Here is a 22,022-nt window from a genome sequence, read left to right on the forward strand (position 1 = left end):
TTTGACTTTCAAGTCCAAGGCATTTTCTTCTTTCCTTAACGACATGGCTGACATCGAAGCATCGATCATTATGTCATCGAAGCCGTAGCCATTGAAAATGAGCACAGAGCTAGAACACCAGTTTGCGATTAGTAGACCGACCTCTTCTTAAGTTGCATCGGGCAGCAGATGCTCATCAGTGGCAAGAAACGGCCCGTTGAGAAGCATGACAGGTGATGAAGCTTGTCATGAGAGCTGCCTGTGACTTAACATACCAAGTTGCAGGCAAAAAGGTTTGAAGATTCTCCAAGAGAACACTGGTCTACCGAGACGATGGGACATGGGGATTAAGTTGAAGCTAGGCCCAAGCCCCAGTAACAGGGGCATCGGATCTCAGCCTTCGCTTGCTTGTACGAGTAGGCCACGAGCTGCTCCAATTGTTAACGTGGTAGATTTGCCACGGCCTAGAGCTTTCCAGAGGACTGGTAACTCTCGCTAGGACCTCTAGCAATCCAACCCTGCCTCTGTTCGGCCGCCCAATACCCAATCCTGGTTTAACCTGTCCATCGATACTACGGTGCCGAATGTTGTTATACAAGATGCCATACTGAAAGATCATCAATAGATCCTGGGTGTATCAGGAGTCGATCCGTACAGCAGATATGCATCCGGTGAGCTCAACACCTCAACTTTTCGCTCTAAAAGGTTGATTTAGTCCGACTGCTCAGTTTCTAGGACCTCCTGAGGAGGTTCTTCTTCAGGGGCAGAGTTCGGTCGTGATCCATTCTCTAGCCGTGCTCAACGGGCATGGAGTGACTTGTTGGTACTTAGCACAAGGTAGGTCTTCCAAGCCAGCCTCTGCCCCATCTGCGCTAAGCCTTAGTTTCTGCGGGCCTCCTGGTAGACACTAGCACGCTGACCAATCGCAACTTTACACTCCGCAACAGATCCTGAGACATTGTCTCTGATGAGGCAGCCGTTATGCTTGCTCAACGCTCAAGGCGGACGCCTGATAAGCGCCTTCAGATAAAGCATCAAAACGGCGACGAATTAGCCCTTTTATTAGTGCTCCTGGGTAGATGTTTAAATCGTACGTTTTTCTCACTCAAAACGTCGCCTTTGTTCCTGTACCCCTTGAAGTCGCAGGAAGATATGTGCGGGCCGCGGATCTAGTGCCCGGACGTGGTAAGCGAGGGAACTATCTGATAATTCTGAACCTTTGGTAAATCGCGACCCCGAAAATGCTCGGATCTGTTTCTGACCAGGACCTCTTACAAGGGTAACCTCGTGCCAGGCTGCCAGCGGTTTTGTCTGAATGACGACCAGGGATTAATGCAACCTGTGGTCGGAAATGCATATCGACAAGGGTACTATACTCGATTCAGTACGTGACGTCCTCAGTATGTAAGTGCCGAAGACAATTGGGCTTCAGACGCTTGTAATCACAGCTCGAATTGGAACAGTGTCCTGCGGGTGTTTGTGTGTACTCAGCTGGGAAAGGATTGTATCGTAGCAACCACCACGGCTTCCTTTTTTGGCTCGATTGCGCTTAACTACTGAGCAAGGTCGCTACTTATTTAGGCCATTATTGACGATAACGACCAGACATGCAGTTTTATGACGGTTCAGAGCCGCAAAGTCGAAGTGACCGTCCAAAAGTGATCGACAAGATCGGCCCCTGCCAGTATCGGGACGGCTTCTTCCCGACAGCAAAGACCATGTAGTCACTTCCAGATCGCATCTGGAATCCCAGGCCGTTGACTTTCTAATGTCTTTTCTTGTTGGCGGCTCCCCGGTGTCCTCTCTTCATCGGAAATCACCGCAAAGTGTGTAGAAGCTGCCATGGGTTCCAAAGCACTCTGAACACCTGACGTTAATGCACAAGGTATCGTAGTGCATGTACAAGCTCTGGAGTACATCGTATCCGAGATCCTGGTTTTCTGTCAAGTAACCCCCGCACTGAAGAGCTAATCATTTCCTAGACCAGTTTCTGGGGGCATAATGGTGCACATCTTATGTAGATCATCCGCCAGGAAAATGCCTGCAACATGCACAAAGCATATCAAGAAAGATTTCGATCCTCGCTCGCAAGCAAAGCGCCTCCACTGAAGCAATTCGCGGTCTGCCGTGAATCTCGACCAAGACAACAACAAGAAAGAAAGTGACGCGGTCTCTCACAAGCCGCCCAGGCGGGTGCAGGTACATACGAGTTTGCTTATTAGTGAGTCGAGACCGTTCTCTTCGGCTTTGCCGTGAACTTCATTCTGGCTCAACCCCACCCCGTCGTACCTGAGAAGTGGATGTGCTGTGATGTTGAAAATGAGTGTGTGACCCACTACACCGATACCAAAGACCTGAGAAGATCAGTTCGACATGCTGATGAACAACAAAATCGCTCTCTCAATTTCAACTTACTAACGTGCGTTGCTCGGAATGATCAGCACCATCAGCATTGAAAACTTTCATAGACAGCAACTTGGTTATGGAAGGACTTGGCTGTTTGGTTGTGATAAATAACTTTTTGGCCCTGTATCAAGCATACGTAGTCGGGTCCGTGTAACTCTCACATTGGTGCATTTTCGTCAATGGGAAGCACAATGACGGTGCTGTTGTGCTGCGATGCTACACTCAAATTCGTTGTTTCGATATATCATTTCCGGGCTCCTAGGTTTCCTTGGATAAGCACCGTGCGCTTCAGCGTTGGAGCCCTGCCAGTTTTGGAAAGCTTGGTTTGTTTCCATCCCTGAACAGTTGCGTTTCCGGTGACCCGCCTCTGGCGAGACTTACAGCTGGCCTGAATTGTCGCTTATCCATGCCGTTGATTCGTAAACTCTGGCTGATGACCCCATCGTGGGCTAGGATTGACTCGCTGGCGACTACATACCTGTCATAGCCATGGCTGGACAGGTTCTTGACGCTTGAGAGTCGCATCCTCCTGGCCTCTCAAGGCCGTTGACGGACACATTCCCAATCTCGTTGTACAGCCCTGGCGTCAGTCTCCTGCAGGTGCGCAATTTGCGGCCGGGCCCGCTAATGGCCAACCGCTCGCGCTCCCTCGCACCCTTTTCACATTTTCACCGGTCGTGGCGTGGCTTGAAGCGCTGAGCGAACCTCACTTGGCTTGATGACATGTTTGATATCAGAACGCGAAGATAGACCAAGCAGTGCCTGTATGACAATGTCGGAACAGTCGCATCTGAACCAAATATTCCTTGTAGACTGGAACTCGTCACAAAGGCACACTGCTTTCCTGAGCTTGAAAATGCAGAGAGCCGACTGAACCGCCTTACTGGGAACCAGAGCGCACTACAGACGTAGTGTTCAAGCCGCTTACACAACTTCACGCAATCCCTCGTCTTGCTGTCGATCGTACCACGCCTCTTGGGGACACACCAAGTTGCAATGCCCGATATAGACAGAAGGGTTGCACGCGAGGGATGCCAACGGCTAGGAAGGATGTTCGGTTGTAGCACCATTCAGAGCTCTCATAGTTTGTTTCGACTATGTAAATGCGCAGAAGAGGACTTACATGGACGTGAAAATTGGCAAGCTGAATAGCCAAGGTTACATTCGCCATACTATATGCACTCAACGTTGTTCAGCTCTGCAAAGCGATGTAAAGATGAATATCCAGACCGAGTTGGGACTTTCCTACCTGCAGTTCCTTGTGCAGGGGTGGTACGTGGATTGTTGAAGTATCATGTAAGTCGTTCGCCGTCAAATAGTTCAGTCTGATTTGGAGAAACTTTTTGACTCGGCGACTTGTATGGTTACGACCTGCTTGGTGTGAACAACCTCAATGGCAAACTAACAAACAAGGCTGCAGGATCGCAAATTCTCTCCGCAGGGTTTGTTCGCAGCCGTCAATTTGGTGTGATGTGATAATGTGGTTGCACAGCTAATGAATGAGCTTATTATGCCGTCCGCCACCAGCGAATGTGACAAAGACAATGTCGCACAAGCTGGACACTCAATCTGCTGTTTGATCTTTGTGTGCCATGATGAAAGACAAGAAGTGGGTGAATATGTGGACTTCAGCTGGACCAATGTGAATTGAGAAAGCCCTTGTATGGTGAGCAGAAGCAAGCGCCAAAAAGGCAGACTGCACTTGATACTCAGGTAGGTACCAACCTACCTGCCTGCCTTATGGATACTTTTGAGCAATCACGAGGAAGGTGGTCGTGAAGTGGCAAGCTGGAAGCTAGAAATGGAAAGCATAATCTGTTTTAGGATAACGTCTTTCCCTCACAAGCCCGAGTAGGGTACGGCGTAGAAGGTAAGTCTTTCGGGGTATACCTGCCTCATCTCACCTCCAGCTCCTCGGGACTGCATGAAAGAAGGCCCAGGCCAATGACAGAGATGGGTTGACTGAGCATGATTGGCTGGGGACTGACGGCTTCATCAGCTACAGCACGCTGCAAGTGCTGGGCCGGCCCTCGTACAGGGGGTTCTGCTTAGGTACGATCTACTTGCCTCTTCACGATACCTGCCGGCCCAATCTAAGACTTCTGGACTTCTCGGGCCCGGAGCCTATTTGACTACGCCGACTCAATTCGCTTAATTCGCAGCTCAACTCATGCATGAATGGCCTCACGGAGCGAATTCGTGTTATCGCCGACAATTCGCATTTCTGAGGAAGTCAGGCCGAACACCAGGGATCTGGAACTAAGCATCACATATGCATCAGAGAGATGAATATTGTCCTGATCTGACTGAATATCAGTCCTTATTCTGGTAAGATCATCTGTTGTTTAGACCTCTGGGCAATGCTAATACGATACGGGATTATGCGTCTCACAGAGTCAATCACCACCCAACATGGATGAGCAACGGTGGAAGGGCAATGTCAACGACAACGAAAACACCAATAGTTGGCCGAATGAGACAAGGTCAAGGCACAGAAACTGGAGCGCCGCCGCCCTGGGACCCGGCCCTACAAACCTGCATCAACCCCTCGAGCTAAGTGCGAGATCTAGCGCGGACTCCACTGTCGCAGCTCTTGCATCTTCTTTTGGAGTAGGTCCACAACAGCTATTCCCTTTCACAGTCAAGACAGGCGAACGTAGGACCCGCTGACCCAATCCCGCCAGAACGGTGACTTCAAGCCCTCCGAGGGAGGCTTCGGAGGGATACAGAACTGTGGATCAACGAGCGTGGACAAGGCGCCGCCACGACGGCAGCACAGGCCGGCGCGGAGCGCTCCCTCCTTTGCAGTGCCCACTGCAGCATGTAGGTGCCTTCAAGGACCCCCGGCGCACGCCTAAAACAAAACTCTCGCTTAGCCTTGTCGTTAGGAAGGGTGGACAAGGGTTAAATGCAGGGATGAGGTCGGTGGACGAGCCTCCAGCTCTTGGGCCCGCAGCCCGGAACCTGAGCCCAAAGTTGCTCTAGGTACCTGGCCAGAGCACAGCACCACTTAGGCTTTTGTGCTGGTACTTCGAGTTTGCGCGGAGCCCCTGCTGCTCTGCCTATGACCAGACATCTCGCCGCGATGTGATCTCCTCCCCCGGCCATGTTGGGATCCAGGGGTCTGATTGCTTCTTTTCGACCCCAGCTCCCTCGGGTGAGAACCCACACGCCATCTTGCAGACAGTTTACTATGATGGGCCAAAATGACTGCCGGTGTTTCCAAGGGCTCCTCGGGCTGTGTACAACGTGAAGAGGTCGTTCCCTTCTTTTACCCTCGCACACCCCTCCAAATCTCCATCATTGCTTTCCCTTCCGACTAAGAACCTCCTTCGTCTACTTCATCCTTAAGAGGGCAATTTGACTGACCTTTGTCTCACCATTGCGGTACCCTTCTCGCTTGCCTGGATTGCCTTGCCTTAACAACGGATCTTCAAAAGACGACTTATTCCGCTACCTAACGCAACTTCATCACCCACGATCTCCTCACTCTCTTTTCTTCTATTTGATATTGTCTAGCCAGTCTGACCAAGTCACTCTTTACTTGTAATCGACAAGATATCGATCTTCCATTCGTTCATACCTTTAAGATTTCAAGTTTTACAGAACCTGACCCTGACTTACACGCGGGTCTGGATTCTTCATTCCAATCATTGCCACCAACTCACCTGTTACATTCCTGAATAAAAGCCAGTGATGGAGAACATGGGCTCATACCACCACCAACCTCAGTGGTCTGGCTGGGGCTACCAGAGCGCTGCCCATCAATACCCCAGATACTCTCAACAACTACCAAGTTATGCGGCTTACCTCCCTGAATCGATGGAGCTTTACAATGCTCACCAGGGGCATCTCCTACATCATCACCAAATGTCTAGAACAACTGAGACAAAGCCTCGACTCTCTAAAGAGGAGGTCGAGATCCTCGAAGCCGAGTTTCAGAAGAATCACAAGCCCAACAGCACTACCAAGAAGGCACTGGCCGAGTCTATGAGAGTAGACAATTCTCGTATCAATGTCGGTGTTCGATTTTGAGAAACTTATACCGAAATTACTAACAAACTCGCAGAACTGGTTCCAAAACCGACGAGCACGGGAGAAGAAGGAGAAAAACATCCGCGAGTACGCGGCAAAGCAGAGAATGGACAAAGACACAACTGCCAATGAATCTGGTGTCCACTCAGACGACGACCATCTTTCTGATCGGGTCGTTTCCAGCGCTCCATTCCCAGCCCCTCGCCCTCTCGAAATCCGGTCGACAGACGTATCAAGTCCTGAGCATGAAAGCGAGAATGATGCTAGCCACTCCGATTTTGGTGCCGGCTCATCCCCAAATCTATCTTCTCAACCTACACCAGAGCCAGTGTCCGCATCTCTCAACGCATCCTTGCCCTCGTACAGTCAGTATCCTCAACTGATTGTGCCAAACGAGGATGGCGAACCTACTCCTTCATTATCTCAGCAGTGTTTCCCTCGCCTGTCCACATCCCCTATCCAGGAGCAATATGTTTACTCCAGCAACAACCTTGCTGTGGACCAGACTAGTCAGTCCTCCATGGGTCTGAAGCCCTCCCCTTCAATGGATATTGCATCTCGTCGAAACAGACGCCCACCTCAACTTGCCATCAACGCCTCCCGCAGTTACTCAGCAAGTGGTCCTAGAACCGGATTAGACATGGGAAGAAGGGCAGATGTTGGCCACTCAATGCGTCGTGTTGCTTCCGCGACTGGTGTTGGCCGTATCAGCAAACCCTGTGGTGGCCCCCGAAGCCCCTACTTCGAAAGAAACCCCGAGGCTCTGATGCAGCTTAACCGCTCCCCTAACTTCCAGTCTGCTGCAACAATCGCACCGCCCACTCCCAATACACCTGTCGTAGCAAACCAGCAAGGCTTATGCGAGGCCACTCCGGCTAGCACAGTAGCATACGAAGAGAAGTACCCAATGGATCTTGCCATTCACGACCCAACCCTGCGTACCCCTCCCACTACACCAGGTGTCATGGATCAACTGTACAGCAACGAATCTGTATATCAGGTCGCCGTGGCGGATGAACCTCTGGTGACACCAGGACTGGCGCCATACCCCAATGAGTTCGAGGTTCCTGGTACCTCAAGCCAAGTACCCAACTATGTTTCCCAGGGGTGCTCTAGCCAGCCCCAGACCCCTTCTTATGGCGCCCCAATGGGGCCTACCTACTTTGGCTTCGCTGGTGGCAATGCTGAGTACAATTGGTCTGATGACGCCTCATTATCAGCACATTCATCGCCTGGACAAAGCCAGCAGAGCGTCAATTTTATGAACATGACGCCCTCCAGCTTCACATACTCGGACAAGTGAATGTCCGAACATGACCCAAAAACGCGTCGTTACGCACCGCTATCAGCAGCCAACGGCCTCTTGCAACTTGTACATAACATCGATTTCTTTTCTATTTCATCAAGGGCATTGTACATTATAGACACAATGTCTTCACAGCAGCAGAAAATTGACAAATGTCAAAGCTAGCGACCATTGTTTGTTTCTCTTTTGTCATGTCTTTTCGGTATTTTATGAATGAATACAACGGCATCATACCCTAATGTAATGGGAGGACGGCACTGGCTGGCGCTCGGGCATGTACACAGGGAGCGGAGTTTATTATCATCACGGAGGATCAGCTACCACGGAATTGGCGCGAGATCCTGGCCGGGAGAATATCATTCATGGAAGGTACCACATTGGAACACATCTATGCCATGACCGCTGGAAAAGTTGGTAGCACATGGAGAAGCACTAAGGAAAATGCAGAAATATACATGAATCTGCAATTCAATTAAACTCATCTCTACATCGCATGATTGACATTGTTCAAAATAAGATAGTATGTTGCAGACTTGGTAGTTATGGAATGACAAGACCTCCATGGGGTAGACACAGCCCTGCCATGACGGGCCACAGGTATAAGACTGCTCATGAAACTGAACTTGAAGTAGTAAGTATCAAACTCGTTTACGGAGAGCCCATAGGCAGAGAAAGCTCAGCGCACACCCCTGACGATGGTATGTTGTTTTAGACCCTAAGGTTGTGAACCTAAAAGCGTTGTGGTGGTGTCCCACATTCCTGTCCTGTAAAGTGGTGGTTCCCAAAGCAGTAACAGATCGAGTTCTAGTTGGATGGCGCTATCCAGAAACCTTGCTCTTGACTCAAACGAACAATGAAAATGCCTTTGGCTCGCCAGTTCCTGTTTCTGGTCACATTAGCCCAAACCCGAGAACCGGGTCTCAGCCTGGACGGGCCAGTCCGAAGAGAAGCCCCGGGCCGCCGAAATCTGGTCCTATGACGGAAGAGCCCAACCAATCAGACGTCCCTATCTAAGATCCTCACAAAATTCTTGTGCCCATGACGGTTCCGCACTACATGGTACGTACAGCACTATCTGCTCCGAGGGAAAAGGGTTGGCGCGGGGGATCGACACTGCAAGTGCTGATTATGTGCAACGGGATCAATTAGACGGCCAATTGAGTATGAGATGGTAGAAATATGGGGCGCGTATATCTCGAATTCAAATCACTTCTTCACCCTGATAGCCTCAACACGGGGCTTGTACTACTCGCAACATCCTCAAGGTAAGAATAGGAAGACACTTACCGTGAATCCTCCACGTACTAGTCAGTCACTTGACAGAAGACACCTATAGTACCTTGCTAAAAGTAGTTGGTCAGCCCAAAACACGAAAGATAAACGGCACAGTTGGGGTGGCTATCAAACGTCTGCTCGCTTACCAGATTACGCTTTGGAGGTTTGCCGGTTTTTGAGGAAAGTCAAAAAGGATCTCCGTAGCATCGAATGCAGCCTGACTGGACTAACGTAAGGGACAACGACCTTGAGAAATGTTTGCCTCCTGTTCCTTGCAGTAATGCGTGCGGTGATCAATGGCCAACCATGTTCAAGACATAAAGAGCCATGGCTATAGAGTATCGACTAAGATTCAAAGAGTTGAACGTGGCTCTGCAGCCACTAGAAAATGGCAAAATTGACGTTTACGAGCCTGGCAAGCCTGGATAAGCAAAGATCTCTTGCGCTGATGATTGCTCAGAGCTGAATAAGTGGCTGTTTGTTGTTGTCCGACATCACATGCGCTATCATGTAAGAGTCTTGGCATTCATCCTGTAGACGTCAGCTTCCGCCAAGTCACGGACGAGATACTTCGTATACAAGATAACTTCTACTCGCATACGAGCCTGTAGTAATGAAAGATCATTAAAGAGCCCCTGTAGCCGGGGCATCTTCAACGATAAGGAGGTGTAATGATGTGAGTTGAATCGTCAAGAAGGATTGGCGTCGTAGCAGGGTGTGCCTTGTTTCATCCTCAGAAAAAATACTTGGTCGAAAGATTATGATTTCAGACAAAGCTTAATACCTACTGGGTATCTTGAACTGAAGGTACTTAGCTGCTAATATATTTGGTTCTAGCACAGGGTTAAATACGGTATCAAATTGATCGCAAATCGATAAGTATAATGTTCGTGATCTGGATGATAGTATCCAGATTGATTCATGAGGTGGTCCTTTAAATCGGTAACAATTCATGGCGTGACGACATATCTTAGATACATTTCAAGAAAGAACATGATTTCGCACCTGCGGTGATTATATCCAATTGGAGAGAAGACAGCGAATGACTTCGATGTCATGATAACTACTATTCGCAGATAAGAGCAGCAAGTTGATGTATATTCTGAGGTGGTGAGGTGCTTATAAGTTCTGTAGCGTATTCAGCGGTTTTCAAGTAGCCCATGCCCACTAAAATTAAGACGCGACGCGACCTACCTATTAAATACGTCACATCCAATCCTATCTGGAGCTCCCGTGCACGCACCCCCATTAAAACCACTTTAGCACATAAAATGCATGCTACTTGAGCACTTCATATCATAACAACAACAGTTTTTTGCAGCCTTGCAGCTATATCCTAAATTCAATTCTTTTTGTAACTGTATTCGAATATTCTCAGATGGATTTCACCGCATGATACTTCGTCCGTTTCAATGTCCTCTTCCGCCGTTGCTGGCATAGACGCGACGCGTCCAGCGCGGTCAAGGATTTTGACACCAAGCTCTGAAGGGAGCTCAAATCACAAAGATGAGCTGCGTTCTCCCGAGGGACACAAGAGGAAGAGGGCCGACTCAGTTGCCATGGAGCACCTTTTGAAGCCGTCAATTGCTATCAAGGTTTGCGAATACGAATCCGGCACTGTTGAATGCTTCAGCTAATTCGTGATTATGTAGCCTCATCCTCCGAAACTCAATGTCCAGCCTCGCATCCTCTATCCATTGATGGTCCTCCCCCGCGAACGTCTGCCTCTCTCTTGTATCGATTTCCACGCTACCAATGTCGATCTTGCTTCGTATCGATTCTTCGAGTCTCATGTCAAAATCCTTGACTTGGAGAGTCGCATGGGCTCTGGCCCCGTGGTACTTCTAGCCAGAAAGGAGGCAAGTCGTGCCGTATACGCTCTCGAGCGACAACCCAACGGAGTATATGTTGTATGCAGGCTAGGACCCTGGACAGACTTGGAGGCTCTAGCAGAAGACGCATCCGCTGTCTGTCGAGAACGCTTACGCCCAACTGCTAGAACCGAGCCTCAAAGCCAATACGGGCCCTCTGTAATTACCACCCCACACATTCATAAGGAAGAAAAGATCAAACGAGCGGCCATCGAAGCTATTCAAACCCTAGTCCGCAAAAGGCCCAGGTCGCAGTCTGTTTCAACATTGGCCGAGTCTGTGAAAATAGAAGCAGCCCCCGAAGCTGCTATAATCGCGGATTCCAAACTACCATCGCCAACCTTCAAACCAGAAGAAGTGGCACAAACCCTAGGCGAGCAGCAGACCCAGGCATCACGTCCTACAACTGCAATTTCAACCTCTGGCAACATCGACGAGCCTTCCCAACAGCTGACTACGGAAAGCATATTCGAAACTATAAGAACCCAGTACTACGAGATGCTATACAAGTCCATGGTGAGACCTTTAAGCCTGACTTTCACTGCCATAGCTAATCAACACAGGGATCGCTCGCCTATTTTGCCAAAGGGCCACTCTCTCGTGCTCGTTCTGCTTTCCATCTCGACCTTGAAGCTAATCTAGATATTGGTGATCTCATCGACTTCCTGAAAGGACTCGTTCTTACCACTGTCCAAATCGACAAAAAGTACCGTGAGACTATTCCAGCTCTCATAGCCCAGATGAAAACAGTGGTGGACAGTTCTGACGAAGGCCCAAAGAAAAAGCGCCGAGCCAAGAAGATGAAGATCGGAAAGGATGGGCTCTATCCATATGAAGAAGCTCATATCAGAAAGTGGTGGGCCACCAACAAGCCTGAACTGAAAGAGGACGAAACCAACGTTCCCATTCAACAAATTCAATCACTTACCTCTATGCTTCGCACGAGAGAAACACAGCTCCAGATGATAATCATATTGGAGATCCTGGCATTGACTCTTCTGAAACCCGCAGATGATGCGGAAGATAGCCAGCTCCCTCTATTGCCTGGTGCTGCTGAATCTCAAGGTGACGCGGTGGTTCCGTCAGCCAAGAAGCGGAGCAAACATAATCTTCCTGTTCTTGTAGATGTCCACGCTGATCGGTTGACTATCTGGCAATCTACCGCTTCCGACGAGCAGCTCCTTTTAGAAGATTCCCAAATCACTCAAGCACCGGATGGTCAATCTCAGCAGAAGGCGTCATCGGAGCCTCTGAAAGACTTTTGTGTGGACATCATTGTGCCATTGTAAGCCTCATGTTTCCCTGTCATCTCCGGATAACGACTGACTAGCTTCGGTAGCTTCTCCCATAGGCTCCCAGAGCTGTGTGATTCGATCAACCGCAAATTGGGAGGGCCTGTCATTGTGAAACCTACAAGGCCGAAGGTTCTAAAACGACCATCAAGCAAGCGTTCGCCGAAGCCAGGAGCAGTTGCCAAACGCTCTATATCAGGTCAGCCTACAAGGACGTTGCAAAGAGCTCTTTCGACAGAGCAGCAGTCGCGGCGAAGTGTTTCTAGGGGTCCCAGTAACATGATTGCCCTCATGCGCTCTGCAACATCCACTTCTCTGCCAGGAATCAAGCGAGAAGCTAGCGATCCATCCCTGGTTAAGTCGGTCCTGAACGCTGAGCCCGATCTAATGAATAGGAAGAGTGGGCCATTGTCTCGGAGCAGCAGTGTATCCAACCTGCAAGACGCGAAATCTAACAAGAAAGCTCAAGTCGAAGCAGAGCTAAAGGAGGCTATCTCTTCTTTGAGGAAGCCTAACCGCGAAGTTGTCGGTAAGGCACTGGCTGAAGCGGCTGAGCGGCGAGCAACAGTGGGCTCTTCAGCCAAGAGTATGTATTCAAGTAGCAAACCTTGCGAGTATTTCTGGCTAACATCAACTCTCAGAAGTGAGAAAACCAGGCAGAAGCTCTCTAGGCGTATCCGTTGTGAAGGCAACGCCAGCAAACACACGTTTCAGAGATGTATTTGCGAAACCACATGTGACAGATACACCCATTATGAGCACTGAAGATGTCATTCCTCCTTCAAGCCTTCCCTCTATGGTTCCCTCTACTGGTCTCCGAGGAGCACAGCGGGGTGGCTTCCGTCAGAGTCCAACTCCTGACATTGAGAGGATTGGCAGCACGCCTACAAAGGCCGGATCGAGTTTCATTCGTCGGCCTAGGAACGATGAAGACGTTTTGCCATTCCCGCCCTCATCGCCGTCTCTAGAACGACTAACCATGTCCGCTGCCGACCTGTTCAACCCGGGTGGGGTCACGAATCGAAAAAGAAAGGTCAGTTTCACTTTTTCTCGTAACGACGAGCTTTTGGCAACGCCCGTTAAGGGTATGAAAACAAAGAACATAGATATGGAGAACCAGGCGGCTAAGCCCATGCCTGCTAAGTCGGTGTCGATATATGAGAAATTAGGATGGGATGACGACCTAGATGACCTGTTATGAGTTACTTATCGGAACATTTAGCGGTGTTTTTATGAGGGGCATGCATCATTGCAGCAGGAGTTTCAGCATTGTTAGAAGGCGTTGGGAACATCATAAGAAATATTGTATCGGCAATGATATTAGAGATACGACACACGATACAGGTAATATGATAGCTCAACATGAATGCATTTGGATTGAATGAAAAGACCTTATGCCGCTGCTGGCTCTACCAACATAGTTGGCAAATCCCTGATATCGACATGCTCCTGTGACCCTAGATCAACAACTCGCATGGCCTCGAGGCCCACAACGCCTTCTTGTAGCGCGAGAAATTGAAGCTCGACTACGTGACAAGCTCCTGGGGCAAGAGGACCGACACGGGTATCAGCGCTTAAGCAAACAACATCAGTTGACTCGACAGACGAGTTCTTCTGTAATGCGTGGAGTACGTTTTCGTCCGTGACCGCATCGGCAACGTCTTTTTCACCATGTCGTCGACCACCCACTGAGGGAGGCCGTGTCATACGAACTTCGCCTCGCCGGCGCTTGGGAATAGCAACGAGGGCAAGTTTGCGGGGAGGCGCAGAGTTCTTTTCTGTGGTACGGTTGACGATATAGACGGTCCAAGAAAAGACCTGCCCCGGGTAGACAGGTTCAGAGGGGCCAGTGAAGGTCATGGTTATGCCAAGTTCTGTAATGGAAGCGTCTGTGTTGGATGTGGCAGCCTCGAGAGTGGGCAGGGCGTCTGGACGAATGATAGATGGCGATACCAGGGGGTTTACTGCTTGGCCTGTGATAGAAAGTTGCGATGGTCTATGGGCACGGACAATGCCAGTTCCAGCAGTTGCCGATCCATAGCCAGGATTGACTGGGAGAGTAAAGTCAAGCTGAGTTGACCATGACATGTTCATACTGGGCGTGCAGCGGCCCGGTATAACCTGAGCAGTAGCGGAGATTTGAATGTCCAGTTCCCGCATGGGGTTTTTGACTGTAACGTCGTGCTGACGGGGAGCAATGCGATAGAGGAACGTAATATGATCGTGAGACACGCAGGTAAGAGGTAGCTGCATACCCGCGTCATTGTTGAGGTTTTCGACAGTAGCGTCGAGAATTGAAAGTTCGATTTGATCTAATGATACCTCGCATTCAAAATGAGATGTAAAGTCAACTTCAAGCAGTGCGATCACGGCTGAGCTGGTCGGTGCTGTAGTCGGTCTTGAAAACCGGATTCTCGTGTGGACGACAGGGAAGATCTTGTGCTGAACCTGAGGCAGAGCTCGTATATGCTTCGTCACATCTTGTGAGCGCGTAACGGGTGTAACTCTTGATACTCGCAGTGCAGACAACCGAGGCTTCACTCCGCCGAGTGCAGCATCACTTCCGAAAGACTCGAGCAGGTTAAAGCCAGAGGGCACACCGCTCTGAAGGTAACCACTCCCCTTTCCAATGAGGTCAGTTGAAACCTCAGGTTTCATGCTCGCGGATGCGGTGAAGATGATGGCTGGTGCCGAGATTCGTGCACGAGGTCGACTCAAAAAGACGGGTAACTTCCATACAGCAAAAACGCTTTGGTCTAGGTTGGCATCATCACCACTTTCTTCACTATCGTTACTGTCCTCTTCTTCTTCTTCTTCTTCCTCCTCCTCCTCCTCCCCCCCATCGACGATGATGAAAGGATCATCAATATCTGGGACTGTACCGGAGAAGATGGTATCCGTTGTAGAATTCTCCTTGCCATGGGTTTTGCTGTTGACGATCTGGGCTTCGACTGATATCACTAGCCGATTTAGGTGAGTGCGGAGTGATGCTTCATCTTTCCAGGGGCTTTTGAGAAGTAAAAGAACATTTACCGTCTCATCTGGGGATTGTGAGCAACAGAGTGACGCGAGAGATTGTGCGTTGCTTACCGAAGAATAATGTATCCCTGCGTTTGATTGAATCAAGTATTGACTTCCCAGGTTCGACATCCTTAAAAGCTGCTTCCAAATCTAAATCCGTATTCTCTGGTATAAGATACGACAAGTGTGACTGCTCAGCAAACTCAGTCGTAGGGTCGGTAATAAATAGGCTTCTTTTGAGTTGAGTGAGAGATTCAGGCTCATGTTGAGTAGCCTCCGTGGGTATAGACTCCCTGTCGGTGGTATTGCCAGAGCCTGACATTTCAGTCAGAGAATTCAACCGAGCCTGTTATGAAGAAAACTGATAACCTGAGTAGAATTGGGTCTTTCAAGTCGCGCGCTTGAAGGATCTCGTCTTTTTAACTATCATTGATTTGTTAGATTACCCGTGTAAGTCGGAATGCAGGTCATGCCCCTAAGCGACGTGGTCCCTCTGATAGATATCAATGCCTTAGGTAATCACGCATTTGACTGTCGCGACGGGAAATGGTCTGTGCGCAAAAAGTTAGTGCTGCCGAAATCGACCATCTCTACCTTTACCTCCGTGTTGGCTGATCCTTCTCACCACATCGCCATCATTTTATCACGACCTGGAATCCCGCCACTACTTTGAAGCGGGCGATTTGTGTCGCGTACATAAGCTGCACCAGGTGACAGTACTTTCAAGATGAACGGCTTCGGCTCTCCTTATGGCCAGCCTGTTACAGCTTGGCAGGAGCACCATACGCCGGATGGAAGAGCATACTATTACAATTCGACTACTAAAGCCACGCAATGGACGAAGCCCGAGGAAATGATGAGCTCAGCTGAGGTCGGTATCCAGTGCCCGTCATTGATGTGTACGTTATTGCTAACAAGCCACAGCGCGCTCTCGCGAACCAGCCATGGAAGGAATACACTGCGGAGGGAGGCCGAAAGTATTGGTATAATACTGAGACGAAACAGAGCTCCTGGGAGATGCCCGATGTCTACAAGACCGCCCTCGGCACAACAAGCAAGCCCGCGACCCCTGCTTCTGCAACCCCCTACACGCCTCCCGCCAGCGCAGGCGGCTACAACCAAGCACCATACGACCAATATCGCGATCAACGCGACACTTATCCTGAGTCTCGTCAGATCACGTATGGAAACGACCCCAAAGTCCAGGCTTTTGTACCCGCGACGAACGATCCCGAATACGCCACCACTGAAGAGGCTGAGGCTGCTTTTGCTAAGCTTCTTCGACGAAGCGGAGTCCAGCCGGACTGGACTTGGGAACAAACCATTCGAGCAACTGCGCGAGACCCGCAATTTCGTGCCATCAAGGATCCTAAGGATCGTAAGGCTGCTTTCGATAAGTATTGTCAGGATGTTGTTGTCCAGGACAAGGAGCGAGCCAAGGAAAGATTGGCTAAACTCCGCGCTGACTTCGAGACTATGCTGAAAAGGCACCCTGAGATCACCCATTACACCCGTTGGAAGACCGCACGTCCGATTATTGAAGGCGAGACCATCTTCCGTTCTACCAACAATGAGAGTGAGCGTCGGCAGCTCTTTGAAGAGTACATCATCAGCCTGAAGAAGGCACACGCTGAGCAGCAGACGACTCTTAGGAAGAACGCTATGGATGGCCTCATCGATTTGCTTCCCAAGCTCAACTTGGAGCCATACACTCGATGGGCTGATGCTCAAGGTATCATTTCATCTACCCCGCCTTTCCAGAATGACGAAAAGTACCAGGCTCTTACCAAGTTTGACATTTTGACTGCTTTCCAAAACCATATGAAGGCCCTGGAGCGCAGGTTCAACGACACAAAGCAGGAGGAGAAGAACCGAAAGTTCAGAAAAGAGCGCAAGGCTCGTGACGCTTTCAAGTCCCTCCTTACTGAACTTCGCCGCAATGGAAAAATTAATGCCGGAACCAAATGGAGTCAGATCGTTCCTCTCATTGAGAATGACAATCGCTATACCGACGCCGTAGGCCAAAGTGGCTCGACCCCTCAAGAGCTTTTCTGGGATGTTATTGAAGAGGAGGAACGTGGGCTGCGTGGACCGAGGAACGATGTCTTGGATGTTCTCGAAGTAAGTTGTTGCTCCTGATGAAGCTTTGGTAATTGGTTGGTAACAATTTGCAGGACAAGCGGTTTGATCTTACGCCTACGAGCGATTTTGAAGAGTTCCTCTCCATCATGACGGATGATCGACGGACTGCTAACATTGAACCTGATATTCTCAAGCTCATCTTCGATCGAGTAAGTTGACCTAATTGATGTTGAGTTTTGTCTCTGTGCTGACAACTTATCAGCTTCGCGAAAAACGCTCTTCGAAGCGAGGAGATGACGATCGACAGTCGGAACGCCAACAACGCAGAGCTATTGACGATTTACGTGCTTACATGAAGCGCATGGAGCCCCCTATCACCTTGAGTGATACATATGACAAGGTACGATCTCGACTTTTGAAATCAGACGAGTTCCAGGCCGTTGCATCCGAAGATGCACGACGCAATGCTTTTGACAAGCACATTCGCCGGCTGCGAGAGAAGGAAGATGAAGCGGATCGAAGCTATAGGCGACGTGATCGTATGTCTAGCGAAAGAGACATGCATCGTCGTGAGCGGGAACGATCTAGAGGTGAGCGATCTCATCGTAGTGGTGGACGTGGTTCTCGACGAAGTCGCAGTCCGGAGCCCGATGCCTACGAAGCGGACCGACGCAAGGCTATCGCTGAGCGGGAGCGTAATCACCGTAAATCCACCATGGCCGAGGGTCTTCTGGGTGCAGATAGAAGCCGTTTGTCACCACCACCTCGTCGTGAGCGAGAAAGAGACCGTGATCGCGAGCGGGAAAGAGATTACGATCGTCCTTCTCGCTCACGCCGTGATGATGACAGCTACTACGATCGCGAAAGACGAGATCGAGAAGATGAACGCGAGAGACTGTATCGCCGTCGCACCGACCGGGGATCACACGACGAACTTAACTATGGGGATGAGCGTCCATCCGGCTCTCGACGTCGTCGTCCAGACGATGAAGACGAATACACTCGTCGTGATTCGCGCGATGCTAAGGTACGAATATAAAGCCACCTTCAATTACACTGGAGAAAGCATAACTGATAACATGAACTAGAGAACTAAGAGGGAACGGTCTCGAGAGCGTACACCGCCTCGTGCTGAAGAACGTCCTCGTAAGAAAACCCCTCCACCTACAACCAAGGATGTTCACTCCGGCAGCGAAGAGGGCGAGATTGAGGAGGATTAGAAACTGGAACCGTATGTCGAAAGCTATGGTTAAAGCATTTGGTTGCACTCTTTCTCAGTACGTACTGGCATTGTCAAAACCCCTGACAAGGTCCGTCCGGCGAGATGACACATGAGTACAGGCTTGCGGCCCCTTGTCGCCACGGCCGCCCAGTACCACAACGGTGGAGACATGGCGAGTACATTGCTTCCAGAAGCAGTCTTTTGACCAGTATGTGTCTTTCCCGCTTCTTATCTTAGTCTAGGTTTATTGTTTGTGAATTTGTTGAGATGGTAGTCAATCCTCCAGATGGGCGTGTACAAGAATTAGAAATAGTAAGGATGATTGACCTCGTTTTAATGTTTTAATTCATAGCTTTTGCTATACGATCCAATGTCTGTGTAATTGAAACTATTGCAAGACTAACTAACGGCCGTTCTAATAATGTCAATTGTTTCCCGCGAGGTGGGAAACCGTGGACGGCAGAGATCCTAATACATCAATTGTCCCTCAATCTACGAAGCAAGCCATTTGCCGTTGACAGAGAAGTTCCCGAGAATTCCAAACACCTCGAGTACCCGTCAAGACAGAAAACCAGATAAAAACGAAGGCTTCGTAGGACCAGACAAGAGGAGACACTCTGCCGTCACCGTCGTTATTCATCTGGGTCGTCATCCTCGCTGACGCTGCGGTCATCATCTATTCCCAAGACTCGCTGCTTTTGCCCATTTCCATTTTGAACGCCCCAAACGCCGTGAGATGCACCATCGAGAGAAGGGAAAATCTCGTTATGGACGCCTTTAGCTCTTATCAGGGGTCTCCTCCAAGAAGAACTGCAAAAACATGTTAGTGAATAATCATCTTGTGCGACTACAGCGTTTGAACTTACGAAATTGCCGCTCATCTTCTGCTCTTGGTCGAGCTGAGATCCGCTCTTATTGATACGGGGGCGGTAGTTGGTGGGATCGCGACGGAAAGTGACGTCGAGGTTCTTCAAGAAGGTGTTGCAGCCGGTAAGGAGAGATTCGGGCTTGTTGGCATGAGCATCAATACCAGGCTGTCCGTCGAATACAATGACACGGTCGGCAAGGTACGTGGCCATGATGAAATCGTGCTCAACAATGAAAGCAGTCTTCTTGGAATGCATGATGAATCGCTTGATGACTCGTGAGGCAATGATACGCTGCTCAGAGTCGAGATAGGCCGACGGCTCATCGATCAGATAAATGTCCGCAGGGATACCCAGGGCAAGGACGATGGCAACACGCTGCAGTTCACCACCAGAAAGGTTCTTGACTTCCTGATCAATGAAATCATCGAGCTTGAGAGGCTTAACGACGTCGGTCTGAAACTGCGGAGACAGGAAAGACTGCTTGATCTTCTTGAAGAAAAGCTGGCGGACAGTGCCATCGAACTTGGGGGTGATAGTCTGAGGCTTCATGCTGATTCGCATCTCAGGGACGCTTTTCTGACTATCAGGCTTGAGGGCTCCAGCCAAGAGGCGGCAGAATGTGGTCTTTCCAGTACCGTTCTCACCCATCATGACGATGATCTCGGAATCGGTGAAGTCACCAGCCTCGATGTTGAGCTTGAAGCTGCCGAGAGTCTTCTCCATCTTAGGGTAGGTAAAGGCACGAGATTTGTCGATAGCGAAATCATCGGTAGTCTCCGCAATACGGAAAGTCAAAGACTCGTCGCGGAATCGCAAGTTCTCAGTCGGGATGTGACCGTCAAGGAAGATGTTGATGCCTTCACGGACGGAGTGCGGGAGGGTGACAACACCATAGACGGCGGGCTTTCCGTACAGAACACAGATATAGTCAGAGAGGTAATCCAAAACAGACAGATCGTGCTCGACAACAATGACATAGTCGTTGTCACGGAGGAGGGAGCGAATGATCAGAGCAGCACTCAGACGCTGCTTGACATCAAGGTATGAACTTGGTTCGTCAAACATGTAGATGTCAGAATTCTGGACGGCAACGGTTCCGATAGCGAAACGCTGAAGCTCACCACCAGAAAGGTGGTTGATATCTCGGTCCATGATGTGGTTCAGCTCGAGAACATTGGCAACCTGCTCCATATTTCCAAGCGAGGCACGACTCTCGATAAGGAAGCGGACACTCTTGTTGGGGCCCCTGACCGCCCTGGGGATCTGGTCGACGTACTGAGGCTTGACAACTGCCTTGAGGTCATCTTCGAGGAGCTTGGTGAAGTAGTCTGGTTACAAGTCAGTAACAACTCGGTTCCTCCCAGGTTTGAGGCAGCTACATACTCTGAAGCTCGGAACCGCGAAAGTGCTTGATAACGTCCTCCCAATCAGGAGGGTTGTCGTGTCGGCCCAAGTTGGGCTTGAGCTTTCCACTAAGAATCTTCAGAGCGGTACTCTTTCCAATACCGTTTGTTCCGACCAAACCAAGAACCTGGCCGGGTCGGGGCATGGGCAGACGGTGCAGCTTGAAACTGTTGGGTCCATATCGGTGGGTGACCTGGCTTTCGAGGTTGGTGGGCAAGTTGATGATGGTGATGGCGTCAAAAGGGCACTTCTTGGGGCAGATACCGCAACCGATACAGAGGGACTCGGAGATGAATGCCAGCTTAGAGTCGGGCTGGACCTCAATGCAGAGTTTTCCGCTGCGAACGACGGGGCAAGACTTTTTGCACTCTTGTCGACATTTTCGAGGGCGACACTAAAAGGAGGGGTCAGAAAATGTTTGGCGGGGCAATGGTGATGCTGATGCTGGTGATCATGCTAATGACGGACCTTGTCGCTGTTGACGATGGCGATACTGTTGATTGCATGTCAGCGCCTCTTCTTCTTCCTCTGCATTGTTTATGTGCTTCGTGCCGATCGCATTGACGTACCGGGTGAGCTTGTCCGACATTGTTGTGGTGATGTAGCAAACGTCGCTTCAAAGCGATTTCGGTGGGGTAAAATTTGTTTCGTGGGTAGAAAAGAGAGACGGAGGTCGACGACCAAGGGATCTCGAGCGCGCAAGATACAGTGAGTCGCTGGCGCTCGCCGATGCTCTTTATACAGCGGAATACACGGTGAGAAAGAAAATCGGAGGGAGAAATCAAGGTTAAAAGAACTTCCAAGGTCGGGCTTTGGGTTGTGCGGGTGGTAATCCAATTTTCAGGCCCTGTCATAGGTTTGGCGGGGGGGCTGTGGACCTACTAAATTAAGAGGTTCGCGTGTCGAGTAAACTACTATACTCAGGTAGGTATCTAACAGTCAACGTGAATGTGACCTTGGCTTTGCATGACGTTGTTGCTGCAGCCATCCATTAACATATTGTCAACTTCAACGACTACCTTATGGCAACTCATGGGCCTTCCTGATTCAGTACATATGTCTCTCTGAGTCGCCAAATACCTACGTAGTAGGTAGAGAGGTCTATCCAAAAGTTATCAAACTATGTTTTCCCCCTTCTTAGGATCGAACTTGAGCTTTTTGCCATCCCCTAACATGACTCTAACCTTAGGTTCTTCAAGGTGTCAATCCATCAGGTGAATAATTCGGTGCCTTTTTTCGTAGAAAGGAACCCGAACCGGA

The 22,022-nt window shown here is 49.8% G+C and overlaps 6 protein-coding genes across 6 annotated transcripts; 3 read left to right on the forward strand and 3 right to left on the reverse strand.

Annotated features, from left to right (window-relative positions):
* Window positions 1–1,785: 1,785 nt before the first annotated feature.
* On the reverse strand, window positions 1,786–3,696 carry FOBCDRAFT_258605 (uncharacterized protein; the record flags this gene model as incomplete). Its single annotated transcript, XM_059611228.1, has 7 exons — window positions 3,509–3,696; window positions 3,096–3,285; window positions 2,767–2,855; window positions 2,547–2,593; window positions 2,395–2,506; window positions 2,187–2,333; window positions 1,786–1,911 (listed from the first exon to the last, which is right to left on the reverse strand). Exons 1-7 carry the CDS (start codon window positions 3,554–3,556, stop codon window positions 1,786–1,788), a joined length of 759 nt encoding a protein of 252 aa, XP_059466961.1. The 5' UTR covers window positions 3,557–3,696.
* Window positions 3,697–6,255: 2,559 nt separating this feature from the next.
* Window positions 6,256–7,723, forward strand: FOBCDRAFT_198835 (uncharacterized protein; the record flags this gene model as incomplete). Its single annotated transcript, XM_031176782.3, has 2 exons — window positions 6,256–6,402; window positions 6,455–7,723. The coding sequence occupies 2 exons, from the start codon at window positions 6,256–6,258 to the stop codon at window positions 7,721–7,723; spliced, it is 1,416 nt and encodes a 471-aa protein (XP_031047915.3).
* A 2,546-nt stretch (window positions 7,724–10,269) lies between these two features.
* FOBCDRAFT_218500 (DNA replication regulator SLD3-domain-containing protein) lies at window positions 10,270–13,538 on the forward strand. The gene is made up of 5 exons (XM_031176783.3): window positions 10,270–10,596; window positions 10,654–11,388; window positions 11,436–12,157; window positions 12,212–12,750; window positions 12,806–13,538. The coding sequence occupies exons 1-5, from the start codon at window positions 10,414–10,416 to the stop codon at window positions 13,363–13,365; spliced, it is 2,739 nt and encodes a 912-aa protein (XP_031047916.2). The 5' UTR covers window positions 10,270–10,413; the 3' UTR covers window positions 13,366–13,538.
* FOBCDRAFT_157309 (TRAPP trafficking subunit Trs65-domain-containing protein) lies at window positions 13,539–15,644 on the reverse strand. Its single transcript, XM_031176784.3, has 2 exons — window positions 15,255–15,644; window positions 13,539–15,205 (listed from the first exon to the last, which is right to left on the reverse strand). The coding sequence occupies exons 1-2, from the start codon at window positions 15,505–15,507 to the stop codon at window positions 13,557–13,559; spliced, it is 1,902 nt and encodes a 633-aa protein (XP_031047917.2). The 5' UTR covers window positions 15,508–15,644; the 3' UTR covers window positions 13,539–13,556.
* A 149-nt stretch (window positions 15,645–15,793) lies between these two features.
* On the forward strand, window positions 15,794–18,841 carry FOBCDRAFT_178945 (uncharacterized protein). The gene is made up of 5 exons (XM_031176785.3): window positions 15,794–16,056; window positions 16,110–17,306; window positions 17,360–17,476; window positions 17,530–18,294; window positions 18,356–18,841. The coding sequence occupies exons 1-5, from the start codon at window positions 15,913–15,915 to the stop codon at window positions 18,485–18,487; spliced, it is 2,355 nt and encodes a 784-aa protein (XP_031047918.2). The 5' UTR covers window positions 15,794–15,912; the 3' UTR covers window positions 18,488–18,841.
* FOBCDRAFT_23806 (P-loop containing nucleoside triphosphate hydrolase protein) lies at window positions 18,837–21,183 on the reverse strand. Its single transcript, XM_031176790.3, has 3 exons — window positions 20,742–21,183; window positions 19,356–20,686; window positions 18,837–19,299 (listed from the first exon to the last, which is right to left on the reverse strand). The coding sequence occupies exons 1-3, from the start codon at window positions 20,905–20,907 to the stop codon at window positions 19,267–19,269; spliced, it is 1,530 nt and encodes a 509-aa protein (XP_031047923.3). The 5' UTR covers window positions 20,908–21,183; the 3' UTR covers window positions 18,837–19,266.
* Window positions 21,184–22,022: the final 839 nt, after the last annotated feature.

Source organism: Fusarium oxysporum, chromosome III, assembly GCF_013085055.1.
Source record: "Fusarium oxysporum Fo47 chromosome III, complete sequence".
Lineage (NCBI taxonomy): Eukaryota > Fungi > Ascomycota > Sordariomycetes > Hypocreales > Nectriaceae > Fusarium > Fusarium oxysporum.